Genomic DNA, 19,544 nt, shown 5'->3' with positions numbered 1-19,544 from the left:
TTAGTTATGTAAGTTCTAATGGACACCAAGGTGCTGTGCATCAAAGTTTAATTTTATTGCAGCCCTCTCGTGACTAGGTTTTACTTATGGCGTGAGACTGAAATTATAAGAAGAATGTATCATATTTAGCTGTTTTATCAGCTTACGACAAATGTATTCAAAAACTAGTTTGAAAGAAAGTTTTTGCTATTGAATATTACTGTTAAATGTTAAACAATGTTAAACAGTGCTAAATGTTAAACAAAGCCTCCTGCAATACTGAACTTAGATTAAGGCATGACAGGCATTTATTTATTTATTTATTTATTAGTATTATTTTTTATTTATTTTTATCAGTGAAGAACAATCGAACCTCACTGACACTCCACCAGTTGCACATAGCTGTATGGCTGAGTAAAATGTGCATTTTTTCCACCTAATTTTGGGTCACTTTTGCACATTCCTTTGAGATTCTGTGAATATTACAAGCTGAATTTAGAGGACAAAAGAGGTGACTGTCAGTCAGACATCTAGGCAATGTTAACTCTATATAGAGGGCTGGCAGACCCTGCCCTGTCTGAACCTCTTCGTCCTCATTGTGTGTCATTAGGTTGGCATGGCATGAGAAATTAGATTTTCAATGCACATGACCTGAAATTGTATCTCTAATCTTGAAACCAGGAGGCGTATGCATTTTATTCAGCTATTTAGTTAGGAAAACAGATTTGCTTATAAGGAAAGCTGTAACTCTTGTCAGCTGATACAGGCAAGGTTCCTCCGAGGACTCTTCCTCATATACATTAGCATTTTTTTCCTTGGTCATTTGCATATCAATGCACAATTTAAAAATGTGTTTTTTTATTGTTGCAGATGAAGGGAGAACAATAGATGCATGGAAGAAGTTTGGTTTAAAACAGATAAAAACGTGCAACCACCTGCTCATGGGTGTCATTGTCAATTACATTTAATTCCATTACATTATCTTCAACAGGAGGACATGCCCACTCATTATGTTCTTTCTAAATTTTAGCAAAAAACAAAAAATGACCTGTAAAGTGGGCCTAACGCAACTTAATTAACCCCGCAGTGGACGAAAATACTGGCAGTGTCTCTAAAAACACACCATGTGAAATTCATATTTGTGAACATACAGCCCACTATGAATATCCTCATTCATTCTCAGCTAAAATATGCTGCTGTGCCGTCAAACTAATCTTTGCTAATGTTTTTAGGGCACTGTAACTGCAGGCAGACTTACATTTACCCTACAAACAAATCTGCAAGTATGTGTCTAAATCCCTAAATTGGGATAAATCAATATTTACGATTTATCGATTGCGTGATCATGTGAGAAAGGCATGATGGGGTGGAGACAAGTGACGTCACGCAGCGAGTCGACCAATCGCGGCCTCTGTTGTGCAGATTCTGATTGGCTCGTAAATATCGACGCCGCTGTCCATCTCATTTCGTTTCTCAGCCTCAGCTCTGGAGATACAACGGAACCACAGACACCGCCGACTTTGCACGGATTTGGCTTTACAAAACCCACCTCCCCTGCAACCACAACCTCGGAATCTGGTAGATATTGGTGCTATTGAAGAGAAAGAGTCATTATAAAACAAATAAAAAAATAAAAAAAACTGACCAGTTAGAGGCAAAAGGAGGCGTCTGTGCACATCGACGGCCGTTAGCGAGCTCAGCTAGCCGCATCGCTAGACGTCGAGCTGAATTAACGAGTGTTTTTTAATTCACATCCACATCCGTAAAACTGAGCGATACAACAGAATCTCAGCGCGTTCGGCGGAGCTATCCGGCTCTTGCACTGCAGGCCTGTGTGTGGGTGCCGAGAATGCTAAAGGATGAGTCAGAGGGACACCCTTGTTCATCTCTTTGCTGGAGGGTGAGTAGTGTGCCGACATCAATCACTACTGTCATGTGGATACACGGACCTAACAGTGTGACACCATTCCTTTTTACGTCCGTCCGGTATATTTGATAATTATTGTTATTATTATTAATATCTTTGCTCATCGCATCTGATCTGCTAAATCAGGGCAACATTATAAATTGTGTGACGGAAAGATGCGTATGCAACAGCAGTGAAAACAGTCAAACAAGTGTCTACCAGCACGTGTGCATATAGTATAGCTGTTGTCTTAGTGATTTCTGTAAACGCAAGGGCATGCACTAGACGCATTGTATCCTGTGTTGTTGTCACAGACAGAAACCTCTGGAAAATCCTAGCATAATCACTTTCTCTATTTCAGAAAGTGATTGTGCTTTGATGCTTTTCACTCATGCGTTTTGCCATAGCTATTGAGAGTTGAGAGAGGAGAAAATAAAAGTTGAGTGTGAACATGAAGCAATACCATTTCCTGTATTGTACTAGGTCTGTGGTTTCAACTGTCAGCTTGACTCCAGTCAGTGATCCTAGCTTGTTGCTTGACAGGGAGCATAGCAATCAATTGTGCAGCTATTTTTGACTCCATTCTCATTCCTGCATGTCTCTGGCTGCTCTTTTGCACTGTACGAGCATACATTTATTCTTAGCCTTTGAATCAAAGGGTACTGACTGATTTTTCATAATAAAGAAATTTGGGCCTAACCAACATTTCTCTTACAGAAATATGAGGAGAGCATATCACACTTTAACAAGCTCATATCTCCCATGGTCATTGGTTGACTCTGACCCTTATAAAAGGCCTGACTGTTCCCACAGGGGTCATAGGAGTTGGGGCAGTGGGTTTAAAAGAATATTCCGGGGTCAATACAAGTTAAGGTCAGTCGACAGCGTTTGTGGCATAATGTTGATTGCTACAAAAATTAATTTTGACTTGTCCCTCTTTTATATAAAAAAAGAAAAATCTGGATTACAGTGAGGCACTTGTAATGGAACTGAATAGGGCTAATCTGTTAATGTTAAAATAGGCACTCTCTGTTTTAAAAGTATATCCTCAAGACATAAACAATATGTTTGTTAACATGATTTTAGTGTGATAAATCGCTTGCTAACCTTCTTTGTGTAAAGTTATACACAATTTTACAATTTCGTTGCCATGACGCCATAAACCCTGTAATCCCGGTAAATTACCATTTAAACCACACTATAGCTCAAATAATACACGTTTAACAAAAGAATTAATGTGTGCTTTTATAAAATAAAATTTTTTTTTTTTGTGGTAATCAACATTATGCCTCAAATGCTGTCCATTGAGCTCAACTTGTTTTGAAATGGAATATTCCTTTAAAGGGTTTTGTGCATACAGTGTTGATGAAGGAAGTGTAAGGAATGTTTTGAAATAAGCTCATTTATACTGCTTATTCTGACATGCAGGTATGAGTGCTTTAAATAAGCAGTAGCTAGTTCACCCGCCACCATAAAGAACAGTGTGATAAACAAACCAATGACACTGTGATATTATAAATAATCACTCAATTTAGAAAATTAAATTGCCCTGTCGATGCACAGCAATTGCAGCTCTTTTTATTACCCTGTGACAAAAAAGGTTAAATAAACCCTATAATAAAATTAGGGTTGGGAAATTTAACGTGTTAAAGGCGATTAATAGTTGACTGTTTAACGTTAACATTTTTTTACACAAAGGCATTTTTTCACTTCCTGTAACTTCACTAATGTTTTTCCACAATTCTTGTGGCTAAAATTGGCATACATTTCCAGGAGGTACATGCTCGGCAAATCCTAGCTCAGAAACTGATTGTGTGGAGCAGTACACGCTTATTCATCACGTGCGACGCATGTCCCGGGCATAATAAACATGGGAGCGGATTTACTGTACGAAGAATGGAGACTTCACCCACAAGCGGTGAGCCAGGTGTGGGAGAGATACGGACGTTCTGCCGTATCTCTTCACATTGCTCAAAAACCTTCACTCACTGTCATCTGAACCAGTGTGAAAAGGGAAACCGCACAAGAGAGACCCAGCATGTGCACGAGACTGAGCGGCAGCCAGAGAAAATAATAGTTTTTAGATTTGACACTTAAGCATTCAGTTTGTTTTAGCTACAGTGTATCTGTATGTATAGTGTCTAATAATGCAATGGCAACGTACACTTGAGATTCTCTCGCCAATAAAGCTTTGAAAAGAATTGAATCTGCCCTGCTGACCCTATTATTAAAAAAAAAAAGTCCACTGTAAACCACCAGATTATTTTGCCCAACTTTTAATTACAGCATGTCTACTGATTTTGACATGTATACATATGCTTGTATCAAAGATTTATACAATAAAAATTGAATTAACTACCTGCACATTTTGTTTTAATATGTACATTTTTAAATAGCCTTATTAAAATAAATGATGACTTGACAATTTCTTGCAAGTTCTTTGAGACAAAGTATAAAGTAAATATATTTATGATTATATTAATGTTTGGTGTAATGTATCATCTTGCACCATGATTAATCGCGATTAATCACAGAAAACTGTGAGATTAATCAATTAAAAATGTTCAACTCAGTTCATTTAGAGCTGTGAAATGATTAATGTAAAAGGGTATCTGACAGATAACATGGAATTGAACTTTTATTTGATTTTAGTTTAAAATTTATATGAATGCATTAAGGAAAGTATATATTTTTTGGTGCTGTAGCTGGTCACAATTTCAAACCATGTTTTTCCACCATTTTTAATCACATTTTCAGTTAAACAGTCTTGCATTGACATTTTCTAAAGTACAAATATTCCATTTAGTCTCTCATTTAAAATAAGATCATAAAATTGCATATAGGTATTATACAGTAATTAAAAACAATTCTGTTTAAGATGATTTAGATGAAGTAAAGCATTTTACACTGCAGTACACTGCTGACACTGTCTGAAATTTTTCAACTACCCAAATGCAGTGTGCTTGATCAGACAGAAATAACGCAATTCAGAATATTTATGAACGCTTTCTGTTTGCATTAAAGTAAATATACACAGTCTGTCCATGGAAAGCACTGCACGTCGTTCCGAATTCACTGTTCCAGTTTGATTGGATTGCGGTATCTTTTTGGAATCTTTCAAGCCGACTTGAGTTTCAGTTTGGTTCAGGTCCCGTTTAAGTGGGGCTTGTTACATTAGACAGGACTCTTGTTGCCTTACTCATTGGAGTTTTAGCCCTTTGAACAGTGCTGTGCAAACCTACCTCAAATGCAAACTGCTTTTTTACTTCCAAACTAAACTAATCATTGACCAGGGGTCTTGAAAATGTTAGTGTTTGCTCACTTTTTCAAGCTTTGAGAAACAATTAAGCTTACTTTCTTTTCCCCTCTCTGGAGCACTTCCCTTTTCTTTCAAAATCAACTTTTTATGTAAAAGTTTTTGCAGAATTCCATTAGTAACTGTGAAGTACTAAAAAGCCAGTGGAAGTTTACTAAAAAGCCATTGCAGAGGGTTTAATTGGGAGGGGCAGCTGAGTTGTTGTGCTCATGTGTGATCATTCTGTTCATTGGCCTAGGAGTGAGTGAGAGCGCCAGTGTGTAAACCTTAGCAACAACAAACCGGAGGGCTCCATATCTGGGACAAAGTTCACAGCTGCTCTCCGTATGTGGGTCGGTCCATTGAAGGGTGACACAAAAAATAGACCTGCAGGGACACGGGGTTTAGAACCGAGGAATGCACAGTCGATTGCTTAGGTCAGCAAATTTAGCATGTTATCAATATTCAGTGTTTTCCCTGTTAACTTTAAGCACACATGACAACTTGGGCTTCTTAGAACCACAGGTAAACAGGGAATCTCTTTGGAGAGCTTTCTATTAGTTTGGTTGACAGGTGTCTTGTCAGAGCTGAGGCTTTTGTGACATTTGGTGAAGCAATTGTAGGCATCTTCTTCGTAATCCACTCTGACTCTTGTTAAAGTGGATTACTGAAAACCCATCTAGAGAAGTGTCTATGGGTTGCACACTTACTGTAAGTCAATTTGGACATTGTCCTTTTGCATGTGGTAATGGTTCCTGTTCAGGCCCAAGCTCCTGACATTAGTTTATGCATGGCCCAGCTCTATCCACGGACCCCCTCCCTCCCCCTATAACGCACATACACACAAGGCACATGTTGAACTTGACCCACATACAGATGTTACTTAAGGCTGCATTAACAAGCTAAAAGAGTAACCAGTGTGGATGTCAACAGACGGAAAAATTCTCTGACGTTTAAAATGCAGCACACGTTTATGTGTGACCTGTCACCAGGTTATTTGTCTTTCACGCTAGAGGATGTTGCCTTTCAATTCAGTAATGTTTATAAATGATATACCAGATTATGGTGACCAGGGATGCTCCGATCAGGATTTTTAAAGCTGATACCGATCATCTTGTCACCTGATTGGCTGAGACTGAACATTTCACCTTTTATCAGGATGTCTGTCACAACTAGCTATATGTAAGCTTTCTGCTCACTGTCACTATTATTGAATTTTCCTTTTCCCAGTAATATCACTTTGCCTAGTTTTTGCTGACAAAAAAGTTTAAAGTGCTTATTAAAAAGCGTTTTTTTAGTAAGTCTTTTAAAAAAGGATATAGCAGTATTTCCCACAGGATTTTGTGAGACTGTGGTGGGTGGACCTCGGACCCTCTTGGGGGGGGGGGTCTGGGGGCATGTTCCCCCGTAGGAAAACTTTGTACATTTTAAAGTGAAATGCATCAGTCTGGTGCACTTCAGATCAAATTTAAGAGGCTAGATCTATGAAGAACTTTGTGCTCTTGTAAACAATTCTGTGCTCTAGTTTAATCATTTAATCATAAATGGTGATGACATGGCAAAAAAGGTTACACCCACAAAGCATGGTAAACGAGATGCATTTCACAAATGGTTAAAACATAAAATCGACTAGAGCATATATTTGAGCCAGGGCACAACATTAAACATTGTCATGTGCTTGTCGTCTGGACAAGTAAATTGGTCATTCACTTGTCCGAGTAACAAAGTAACTTGTCCGGAGAATAAAAGGACATTTATGTTACATGCTCAAGTACCATGTCAAAGTTTATGTGGTATATTTTTCTAAAATCATGAACGATGGCCAACCTAATAGTGTACCTATGCAATCAACTCAGTTCTCTGTGACAGAAATGTAAACTGCACTGGGTAGGGGAGGAGGATATTGTCATAAGATAATTATTTTATGTTACGTATGGTAGTCGAATAAAGAAAAGCCTCCATCACCATCATTTACAGCAGGGGTGATCACACTTCTATGGAGTTAGATCTACTTTTTCATCATGTTATTGCAGCAAGATCTGCCATGTACAATATAGGCTATACATTATCACAATACCAAAATTTCAGTAGTCGGTAGTGAAATTTGACAATTCTCAAAACCACAACAAATAATAACACTGACTAATATGGTAAGTATGGAAGAATAGTTTCAAGTTCTTAAGTAATTATTCAAGATTAGTAAACAGTCAGTAATAAAATAACAATAAAAAACAGCAATGAATAGAAATATATTAAAATAATAGAACAAAAAAATACAAATTAAGAAAAGTCAGTGCTTTTTTAACAGCTTTAAAAGTTTTTAACAGCAGTAGGCTATCAAGCATTCAAGTAAACATTCAGAATGAAATGCAACATAAAACTACTACTGGTCTTCACTGTATGATTATAATACATTAATAATTTTTAAAGCTACTAAAGTTACACAGTCAAGAGCAGTGAGTGGTTTCTCGTTTTCTTGTTCTGGTTGTTTGATTATGATAATGACACACTACACTAGACAGCACTAGGTCTATTAGCTTACCTTTATACTTACAAATCTGACATTTTAATACAAATCAGTTTTTTTCTCCACTGTTTACGTTCACTTTAGACGTCACTTTCTGTGTTTACCTGAATACCTCACCAAGATGGGCATTTTGGCGGAATTTTGAAATTTATTTGAAAAGTTTTTTCAGATGCGTATTAGCGCAAGCATTTTGGAACACAAGTGCATGTTCAGCACAAACACACAGCCACCTGTCAATCAAGGGCGCAGCTGTTACTAGATCACTAGTGAATTATAAGATTACGTGCTCTGGATTACTTTCAGCAGCAGAATAAGAATATGAACTTTCTAGTAAGTGACACAGGCCTAGGCCATCACAAATATAGTTGGTTATTTTTTTGTTATTGACGTTTTAATTAGTCTGATTGTCCGGTCGGGCAAGTAAAACTTAATTTCACTTGCCCCTTCAAAAATCCACTTGTCCCAGACAAGCGTTAATGTTGAGCCCTGTGAGCCATCAAAGAAATGAAGCAAAAGTGGTTACTTGTGTTGAACTTACTCCTCAGATGCTGAAAATAGTTACGTTGTCAGAGCCGCTGGTAAAAACATTAACATTAGATAATTAGCTAACATTAGCTAGCGAGCTATAAAGTTACATACGTTATACATTGTTTTTCAAGACAAGCAGCTGGATATGTCAGTCAACATTAGCGAAGAGACTGACAGATATCGTTACCTAATGTTAGATTAACGTTAATTATTTGATTGATAATGGGCAGTGGTACAGTGGTGGCTCAGCGGTTAAGGCTCTGGGTTACTGATCAGAAGGTCAGGGGTTCAAGCCCCAGTACTGCCAAGATGCCATTGTTGGGCCCATGAGCAAGGCCCTTGACCCTGTCTGCTCCAGGGGTGCCGTATCATGGCTGACCCTGCACTCTGACCCCAGCTTAGCTGGGATATGTGAAAAAAAAAGAATTTCACTGTATATGTGCAAATGTATAATGTGTGATAAATAAATACAATTATTATTATAAAAATTATTATAATTATAACAGTTGTAAATTATAATTAAAATTAATTATTATAATGATAAAATTGTGTTTGGACTAATGGATAACAGCAGTGGATACTGTAATGTTAGTTAACGTTACTTACCTCAAACGATGTTGTGTCCTCAAAATGCTTTGGTGTCTTGGAGTGCGCGCGCGTGTGTGTGTGTGTGTGAGCATGCGTGCGTACAGCAGGGGGGAGTGGGGAGGAGGGGGGCTGACTGACTGGGAGTGAGAGATGCTTTGCTGAAGCAATGGCGCAAAACACAACGTTAGAGATCTTTTATGAGAAGTGTAAAAATAATTGTTTTACCACAGTCTAGGTAATTAATGGGAAACACTATATAGGCTAGGGCTAAAATTTGAATTTTTGATGAATTTAAGAAAAAATGCACATTCGAATGCTAAAACTGTGCATTTGAATTTTAAATGTGTGCCAAGAACTGACGATGACTTCAGATCGATCGCATTCTTGCGCTAAGAAAGGCTAGACAAATACAGTTTAATAGAAAGCAGGTGTCTCTAGATGCTTTTTAAAGTTCTTTTTAATTAGACAGCATCTAAAAAACAGCGCTCCACGGGATGGAGAATAAACAAAAACAAAGCGAAACAAAGACGTTCGTCTAGTGCGTGTGTACATAGAAAAACAAATGGATGGTTGCAGAAGCTTTCGGTGTGAACAGCCCCTTTGTCTTTGGTCATTGCATCATGCTCTCTTATAAGCAGTACTCAGATTAAGCAATGGGCTTTTAAACACTTTGTCAGGAAAGAAGTTCAACCTCGCATTCTGTTGTGTTCCATCTGTTTGAACCACCCCAGTCAAATACCAAATACCACTGCTATCTAGAATATTGCTACCATACATACAACTGTAATGAATAAAAAGCAATGTGGTATTTCACTGAAATTATGGAGATTAAGCCTGGGGTAGTAAGTGTAACACCATGTGAACTGGTTTCATTTTAATTCTTACTTAACATTTGAGAATATGGACCGAATAAAACTTTTTATTTATTTTATGCACAGTAGTTGAAAAAGGAATGCTCTTTTTTTTTTTTTTTTTTTTTAACAGCCAGGAATGTTCTTTGCAATAATATAACACAGTCCTGTATGGTTTATGTATTATTTGCGCCCTCTTGTGGACTAAGTAAATGACGTCGATTAAAAAAATCAACTGACTTTAAAATTTGAATTTAATTTTAAATGTATTTTAGGTAAAAATTTGAATAGATTTTTTTCTGCCCAATTGACAGCCCTAGTATAGCCTAACAAAATATTCTCTATATTAAAATAGATAGCCCTATAAAAAATGAAGCTTAGTGTTAAACTGAAGACTAACTGATATACCCATAGGTGCAATTAAAATTAATGTGACATTTTTGGTTATTGATTCATTGTCGTTATTTCATATAATTAGTATTATTCCTCATTTTAATTCTATTTTTTTGCATTTTTTTTGTATTAAAAAAAAATTAATTTCTTTTTTTTTAATTCAGATTTTTGCATTATTTTTAATACATTATATTGTGGTACCTTAATGTTGTATAAATAATTATTATATTGATAAATTCCTTCCCTTTTCATTTAGTTAGATGATTGTATTAATAGTTAAGTTTTCACTTGTTGCTGCTTTAACTTTAATGAGGGGAATACGTGCTCTCTCATGAGGGCAAGAGAAACAGGAAAGCGGAGAAAGAGCGCATGCTTCTGGACTCTACGGGTTCTACTATTGTTAATGCCGTTTAATTGGGAGATATTTATTACACCACATCTTGTAACTCGCTTTATTACTCGGATACCTATGCCCGGCGGAGACTGAGAAGCTGCCACCATGAACCATAATAAGGACCGTTTCACAACTTGCACTGTTTCCCCTTTGGCTTGTCATGTGTGAAATGCCACATTAACAGTACAGAACACAAATGTTCCATTTTTGACATACCTCTCCCACTGCATCGTTCTTAACTGCTGGATAAAATTTGTTGTCTTACAAAACTATGCCAGTATTCCCACACTCCGTGATGCCTTGACAGTGCTGCTCAAGTCTTAAAGGAGCCGCACGTCTTTTGCGACATGAGCGATCGGTTTATGCAATTGTCCAAATTACCGATCACCGTTCGAGTCATAGGACATGAATATCGGCCGATACCGATCGGTCATCCCTATAGTGATATATACACTCAGTGAGCACTTCATTATGAACACTATGGTTCTTCTGTTGTAACACATCCACCTCAAGGTTCGAGGTGTTGTGCATTCTGAGATGCTATTCTGCTTACTACAATTGTACAGAGGGGTTATCTGAGTTACCGTAGCCTTTCTATTATTCTTTAAAACATAATATTATTTTACTTTATTAATGTAAATTAGATTTGTGTGTATAATAAATAAATAATAATAAAAAATATATATATATATACACACACACACACACACACACACACACACACACTCACTCACTTTATTAGGTACACTTACTTATTCATGTGATTATCTAATCAGCCAATCGTGTGGCAGCAGTGCAATGCATAAAATCAGGCAGATACTGGTCAGGACCTTCAGTTAATGTTCACATCAACCATCAGAATGGGGGAAAAAATTTGATCTCAGTGATTTTGACCGTGGCATGATTTTTGTTGTGAGACGGACTGGTTCTGTAACTGCTGATCTCCTGGGATTTTCACGCACAACAGTCTCTAGAGTTTACTCAGAATGGTGCTAAAAACAAAAAAAACATCCAGTGAGTGGCAGTTCTGCAGATGGAAATGCCTTGTTGATGAAAGAGGTCAACAGAGAATGACCAGACTGGTTCGAGCTGACAGAAAGGTTACAGTAACTGAGATAACCACTCTGTACAATTGTAGTGAGCAGAATAGCATCTCAGAATGCACAATACGTCGTACCTTGAGGCGGATGGGCTTCAACAGCAGAAGTCTATGTCGGGTTCCACTTCTGTCAGCCAAAAACAGAAAGCTGAGGCTGCAGTGGGCCTACCTTCTGTGTTGTGCATTCTGAAATGGAAACGGAATGCTAACACTTCAGTAAATCAAACAAGCATGGTATCGGCATGGTAATCATCCAATGCTGATAATCTCAAAATAGCCAAATATTGTTTGATTAATCAGCCTGGCTGGTATTATATATTTTCTTTTTACATTACAAGGGATGTTACATAAGTGAGTTATAAATCATCTCTCTCTCTCTCTCTAGCTGTGGGGGCACTGTGGGTGCTATACTGACATGTCCATTGGAGGTGGTGAAGACGAGGCTGCAGTCTTCGACGGTGACGCTGTACATTTCTGAAGTGCAGCTCAGTACTGTGAATGGGGCCAGTGTGGCCCGTATGTCTCCACCGGGGCCTCTGCACTGTCTCAAGTAAGTACTTCAAAACCAAACATTTTTTCAAGGCATTTGAACCAGCATTTTTATTGTTTTGAAAATACTACATGAATGCAAAGAAAAAAAAAAAACACTGCAGTATATTTCTATAGAACATAACACTTGTTGATACAACATCATAAAGCTCTTGTTTAAAGGATCTTGGTGATCAACAGTTATCTAGATTTTGAGCTTATCAGTGCTGTGCATTGAGTCTCTCTGTGGGGCTCTCTTGCTGACTATAAATTATAACCATATGTTGTGACTTCAGTGGGGCTGCAAGAGCATCACAGTAAGAAAAGGGAAAGAAAAGACTAAGTTCACAATACCAGGAGCGTACCTGCATTTGCCCCTATTATGCTAACTTGGTTAGTGTTTTTGCTAGTCTGGCAAAGTATTGAAACACTACAGTTTCTGGGTGTAGTCTTGCTGTCTTCTCCAGGATTGGAGTCACTTTTATTTATTTTTTTGGCCTCGTACAAGCACTGGTATTCAGACCTATTATATTACCCTGGAGAAAAAGAAAGAACAGAAGGAAAACTACTGAAAAGCAGGTCAACAGAAAATTAGTTACAAATGCATTTTTTTAAATGTATTTTTTACATTTCTGAGAGGAATTTAGAAGAGTCAGAATTTGTTCGTCTATTAAAAGTAAAAGGCAAAACATAAAAATTGGAAACAAGACAGGCTGTAATTTTGTGTGCTGTCTGTGTAGTTTGCACTGTCATGTAAGCTTTCTTATTTCTACTGTAGTGCAACTTTATCCTTATATCTTTTTATGTCCATGTTTGTCTCCATCTCTCGCTCTCGCTCTTAGGTTAATACTGGAGAAAGAAGGTCCTCGCTCACTATTTAGGGGGCTGGGACCCAACTTGGTGGGAGTGGCTCCGTCCAGGTATGAAATATATGCAAAAACACACATACCAGTAGCTGAAATGTGCTTTTCATAACTGTGTTTTTTCAAAGTTACTTACAATGCACTTACAATGTAATTAAATTGGGCCAATTTTTGGAGGATTTAAAGGCAGAAATGTAAAGCTTATAATTTTATAAAAGTACTTGCATTATTTTTTCTGTCAAAGCTCATGTATTATTTGAGGGATATGGCCAAAAATATGATCACAATATTCTTTTTCATATCATTCGATATCGATATTTATCACAATATACATTCACATTTGCACATTGCACATTTTTTTGAATTTCCAAGTTGGCAGAAGAAAAGAATAAAAAAATCCTAAACAGTCAAAATAGTCTATACAAAACCACATTGGGGGCCCAGAGACAGCCAAAGCAGGGGTGTCTGAGGGATCTTCTACCAAAATATTAAAGTATTTTATAGAGTTTATCAATCAGTTGCATATGAATGTTAAAAAATCATCTGTTTGTTTTGAAGCATAACGACAGCATATAATTTTTACATTCAGATTATTTTTAATATTTTGTGACATTCAGATAGCAAGTATGGGGGCATAAAAGCCATTGCGACTGAAGAATGATACTGTATGGGGGTTTTGAGGGGTATCCCATGAGAGAAAATTTTTAAAATGTAAAAGTCTGAATGGACCATTTTTATATATTTTCATTAAAGTGAGAAAGACTAGGCTACAAACTAGTAATTTTATTGTCTTTCCTTGTCATCCATGCCAGAGATGAAGACATCTGATTAATTTCACAAAATTAGAACAGAAATCTCATAAAGGCTCATAACAAGCTGATTAAAAAAGCTACATTTAGAAATGTAGAAGGCTCTCTGGAACCACGCTAACTTATGTGGCACATCATTTCTACTTGCATGTGGGGTAAAGGGGCAACGCATGCAGAGCGGGACGGGGCATTCATGAAGCGTGTTTGGTGCTAGAGAACAATATTCAAAAATACAGCACAGAAAGATCAGATCTGGTATACACAGCACTGTTGTTTTGTCGTGCTGCTCTCTAGAGATGATGAGAGGGTGCAACCGTTGTCACCTGGACCGCGTTGACTGGCGTAGCCTAATCGTTAGCAAGGCAGCTAACGTTAGCAACTTCATACAGCCTGGGAAAGCCGAACTGCTTGTGTTTTTAACTACACGCACCTGATCGTCTAGATGTAGAACACAGGCTAAATATCGATAAGAGAGCAAGACACAACGGCTAAAGTCCGCCACCTAAGTGGTTGTTCACTGAAAATGCTTTGCAACCATCCCGTTTACCATTTGTTTTTCTATGTAAACATGCACTAGACAAACGTCTTTCATCATTTCGCTGCATTTCATTGTTTATTCAGCATCTCGTGCAGGAACGCTGTATTTTAAAAAAATGCTGTCAAGTTAAAAAGAACTTCAAACTTTAAAAACACGTCTCGAAACACCTGCGTATTGTTGCGCTGCATCTAGACTTTTTAGCTCAAGAATGCAATCTGTCTAAAGTCATCGTCAGTGCTTGGCACACATCCCAAATTCAAATGCACCGAGTATTCAAATGTAAAAAAAAAAATCCTTAAGCCCCATTCACACATGCAGCAACTTTATCATTTGAAGTCACTAGTACTGTGAAGTTGTGAATTTTTATCACAGATGAGACATATTGCTGGTAAAACTAAGATATTATTCTGATTTGACAAGGAATTTGTTTTCTTGTCACTACAATGAACATTCTGCAGTGGAGAGTGTTTTTGTATAAACTACAGCAGTGCTCAATGCATTAAATCATTAACTAGATGATGAACAATCTATCAATGTACAAAATCTATGACTCAAACTCACTCCAGCTGCCAACAATTTCTAAAACGTCATACTAATTTGACAAAGAATCCGTTTTCTTGTCCCTAAAAGTGAACATTCTGCAGGGGAGAGTTTTTTTATAAAACCTGCAGCAGTACTCAAATCATCATAACATTAACTAGGTGAACAATCTATCAATGTATGAATTAAACTCACTTAGACTGCCGACAGTTCTTTTTTTTTTTTTTTTTTTTTTTCAACGCATCATTTTTATTATATCCATGTATATGGTCACAGATAAATCATTTAGATCAGTGAAATTGCTTTCATACACTTTAACTTCTCTGTCCTGCCTGCCTTCGACTACAGTATCTCACAGGAGAGTGATGATGTGAGACGAAATTTGCTGCTCATTTGGATAAAGTTAAACTTTTCTCATCTTTCTGAAGTCGCCGGACACGCACATATCTAGTCATCGGAAGTCATCAGCTCTCATTGAAAATGAATGAGATCATGTCACTTTGTCGTTAGAAGTCGCTGAATGTGTGAACGAGGCTTTAGGCAGCACACAGGGTCCAAAACATACTTTTTGCCACACCTGCTAATGGTGAGTGTACTATTATTTCCTTGCATATTAGTGTCAAACAGCACATTGCATCACTAGCAGCATCATATGCAAGATTAGTTACTCTCTCAGTAAAACTGCACCTGCCACAAAAATTCCTAGTATTGTCATTGTGGTTACTTAATGCAAGAAATACTCCACATTTATTGGTCAACAGCCATGCTTTATCAGAGATGGGCCACTTCTATTAAAATGAATGGAAGAAATTGGAACGCCCAACAGTCAACGGCTGTAGAAAGGAAGTTCCGTCTTACAGGTAAAAGAGCCAGTCACCTATTAGATACAGTCGTTGCCTATCAATCAATTTGAGAACGTGCATGTGCATTAGCTATAGCTTTTTTTTTTGGTGGTAATCTGAGGTAAAGAAGCACAATTTATGATTCCAGTGTTGTCAGATTTTACTGCTGATTTGAAATATGTTCTTTGATTGTAATCTTGACCAACCATTTTCGAGATTTCGGTCTTTCTCCATTCAAGTAGATAGGAGCTGCTTTTGTATGCTGCTTGTTTACATAGAAAAATAGCTGCCCGAAAGCATTCCAAAGATGGTCGCCAGTAGACTGACTTGCTAGAAAGATTCTTGCTGTGTCCGAAATGCATACTGTCACAGTATGTACTGTATTTGATGAAGGACACACTTATCTGCTGGCAGAACAGTACGTTCTTTTAGGTATGCATGCGAGTAGTATGAATAGATTTCAGACATACTTCATCCGGGGACGTTGGCCAAAGACCTCCACCTAAGTGGTTGTTCACTTCAAATGCTTTTGCAACCATCCTGTTTACCATTTGTTTTTCTGTGTAAACATGCACTAGATGAACGTCTTTCATCATTTCGCTGCATTTCATTTTTTTATTCAGCATCTCGTGCAGGAACGCTGTGTTTTTAAAAAATGCTGTGTCAAGTTAAAAAGAACTTCAAACTTTAAAAACACGTCTCAAAACACCTGTGTATTGTTGCGCTGCATCTAGACTTTTTAGTGCAAGAATTCAATCTGTCTAAAGTCATCGTCAGTGCTTGGCACACATCCCAAATTCAAATGCACCGTCTGAGTATTCAAATGTTAAAAAAATATATATATATATTTTTTTTTTATTTGACATCCTTAAGCCCCATTCACACATGCAGCAACTTTATCATTTGAAGTCACTAGTACTGTGAAGTTGTGAATTTTTATCACAGATGAGACATATTGCTGGTAAAACTAAGATATTATTCTGATTTGACAAGGAATTTGTTTTCTTGTCACTACAATGAACATTCTGCAGTGGAGAGTGTTTTTGTATAAACTACAGCAGTGCTCAATGCATTAAATCATTAACTAGATGATGAACAATCTATCAATGTACAAAATCTATGACTCAAACTCACTCCAGCTGCCAACAATTTCTAAAATGTCATACTAATTTGACAAAGAATCCATTTTCTTGTCCCTAAAAGTGAACATTCTGCAGGGGAGAGTCTTTTTTTATAAAACCTGCAGCAGTGCTCAATGCATCATAACATTAACTAGGTGAACAATCTTATCGATGTATGAATTAAACTCACTTAGACTGCCGACAATTTTTTTTTTCAACGCATCATTTTTATTATATCCATGTATATGGTCAAAGATAAATCATTTAGATCAGTGAAATTGCTGTCATAATCTTTAACTTCTCTGTCCTGCCTGCCTTCGACTACAGTATCTCAAAGGAGAGTGATGATGTGAGCCGAAATTCGCTCCTCATTTGGATAAAGTTAAACTTTTCTCATCTTTCTGAAGTCACCGGACATGCCCATATCTAGTCGTCGGAAGTCATCAGCTCTCATTGAAAATGAATGAGATCATGTCACTTTGTCGTTAGAAGTCGCTGAATGTGTGAACGAGGCTTTAGGCAGCACACAGGGTCCAAAACATACTTTTTGCCACACCTGCTAATGGTGAGTGTACTATTATTTCCTTGCATATTAGTGTCAAACAGCACATTGCATCACTAGCAGCATCGTATGCAAGATTAGTTACTCTCTCAGTAAAACTGCACCTGCCACAAAAATTCCTAGTATTGTCATTGTGGTTACTTAATGCAAGAAATACTCCACATTTATTGGTCAACAGCCATGCTTTATCAGAGATGGGCCACTTCTATTAAAATGAATGGAAGAAATTGGAACGCCCAACAGTCAACGGCTGTAGAAAGGAAGTTCCACCTTACAGGTAAAAGAGCCAATCACCTATTAGATACAGACATCGCCCATCAATCAATTTGAGACCGCGCATGTGCATTAGCTATACAAGCCAGGAATGTTTTTTTTTTTTTTTTTTTTTGGAGGTAATCTGAGGTAAAGAAGCACAATTTATGATTCCAGTGTTGTCAGATTTTACTGCTGATTTGAAATATGTTCTTTGATTGTAATCTTGACCAACTATTTTCGAGATTTCGGTCTTTCTTCATTCAAGTAGATAGGAGCTGCTTTTTTATGCTGCTTGTTTACATAGAAAAATAGCTGCCCGAAAGCATTCCAAAGTTGGTCGCCAATGGACTGACTTGCTAGAAAGATTCTTGCTGTGTCCGAAACGCATACTGTCACAGTATGTACTGTATTTGATGAAGGACGCACTTATCTGCTGGCAGAACAGTACGTTGTTTTAGGTATGCATGCGAGTAGTATGAATAGATTTCAGACATACTTCATCCGGGGACGTTGGCATCGTCACGTGACCCGAATTTGACATAATAACAACAACCGCGAAAACTATCTGCTTTGGTTTTGTTAAACAAGCACCATTCAAGCACAAGGAATAATTATCTTGGTATATATAGCACTTACAGTTGAGAAGAGACGTCTGCCTCGCGATTCACCTCCGTTCCTTTACACCCAATGTTTTCAACATGATGTCGCCTTAGCTCCTGAGGGATTATGGGAACGTTAAGAGTCCAGTCAATCTGCACTTCAAAATCTCGCCGGAAATAGTCGGTCATTCAGGTATTTCTCGCTTACTGCTTCATGAATACTGTGGATTCGGCCATACTACTCCATTGGCATACTGTTTTTGGCATACTATATAGTAGAGAAGTATGGATATTCAGACGCAGCATCTGACTTCTTTAAGGAACTTCTATTTGTATCACTCTGCAACACCCATAGCTGACAGTAATTATCATTGCCTAGCAACAATCTGTTTACTGTTTATTGCCAGGAAATAAATTTTCTGGCAGAAGAATGGCATTTAATTATTTTACTTACAAAATATAAAATTGTAATGAACATTTGTGTCCTTAGTATTTTTATTATGTGGTGACTGTTTTAACTCTGCTTCGAGCCTAACATCGCCCTTCAGCCATGACTATATTCACAATAAAGTCCTCCTGAAGTTTGTAGATGACACTGCTGTCATCGGCCTCATCCAAGATGACAATGAGTCCGTATACAGAAGGGAGGTTGAACGGCTGGCTCAATGGTACAGTCAAAACAACCTGGAGCTGAACACGCTCAAAACAGTGGAGATGATAGTGGACTTTAGGAGAACACCCCAACATTGACCCCGCTCACCATTCTAAACAGCACTGTGGCAGCAGTGGAGTCATTCAGGTTCCTGGGCACTACCATCTCACAGGACCTGAAGTGGGAGACCCACATTGACTCCATTGTGAAAAAGGCCCAGCAGAGGTTGTACTTCCTTCACCAGCTGAGGAAGTTCAATCTGTCACAGGCGCTGCTGATACAGTTCTAATCAGCAGTCACTGAGTCTGTCCTCTGTCCACTTCAATAACTCTCTGGTTTGGTTCAGCTATGAAATCGAACATCAGAAGACTATAGAGGACAGTTCGGAATGCTGAGAGGAATATTGGTTGCCCCCTGCCCTCCCTTCAAGAACTGTACACTTGCAGAGTGAGGAAAAGAGCTGGAAAAATCACTCTGGACCCCACTCACCCAGGATGAGCCTGCAGGAAGGGTACCACATGAGGGAGGAGGATGTCTTCCCTGTAACGCACAGCATTGAGATTGCCTGCAATGACAACAAGCTCAGTCCGATGATGCTATGACACACCGCCCCAGACCATGATGGACCCTCCACCTCCAAATCGATCCCGCGCCAGATTACAGGCCTCGGTGTAA

General features: G+C 37.9%; 1 protein-coding gene across 1 annotated transcript in view; it reads left to right on the top strand.

Moving 5' to 3' along the window:
- The first annotated feature begins 1,461 nt into the window (after positions 1-1,461).
- LOC127442328 (solute carrier family 25 member 36-A-like) overlaps positions 1,462-19,544 on the top strand; it is a 38,556-nt gene continuing 20,473 nt past the window's right edge. The window contains exons 1-3 of the mRNA XM_051700255.1: positions 1,462-1,879; positions 11,946-12,110; positions 12,931-13,008. Coding sequence (XP_051556215.1) covers positions 1,839-1,879; positions 11,946-12,110; positions 12,931-13,008 — 284 coding nt within the window. The 5' untranslated portion in view covers positions 1,462-1,838. The remainder of the gene's footprint in view (positions 1,880-11,945; positions 12,111-12,930; positions 13,009-19,544) is intronic.

Source organism: Myxocyprinus asiaticus, chromosome 6 (genome assembly GCF_019703515.2).
Source record: "Myxocyprinus asiaticus isolate MX2 ecotype Aquarium Trade chromosome 6, UBuf_Myxa_2, whole genome shotgun sequence".
Classification (NCBI taxonomy): Eukaryota; Metazoa; Chordata; class Actinopteri; order Cypriniformes; family Catostomidae; genus Myxocyprinus; species Myxocyprinus asiaticus.
The sequence above is the reverse complement of the archived record's forward strand: the minus strand, read 5'-3'. Positions and strand labels throughout refer to the sequence as shown.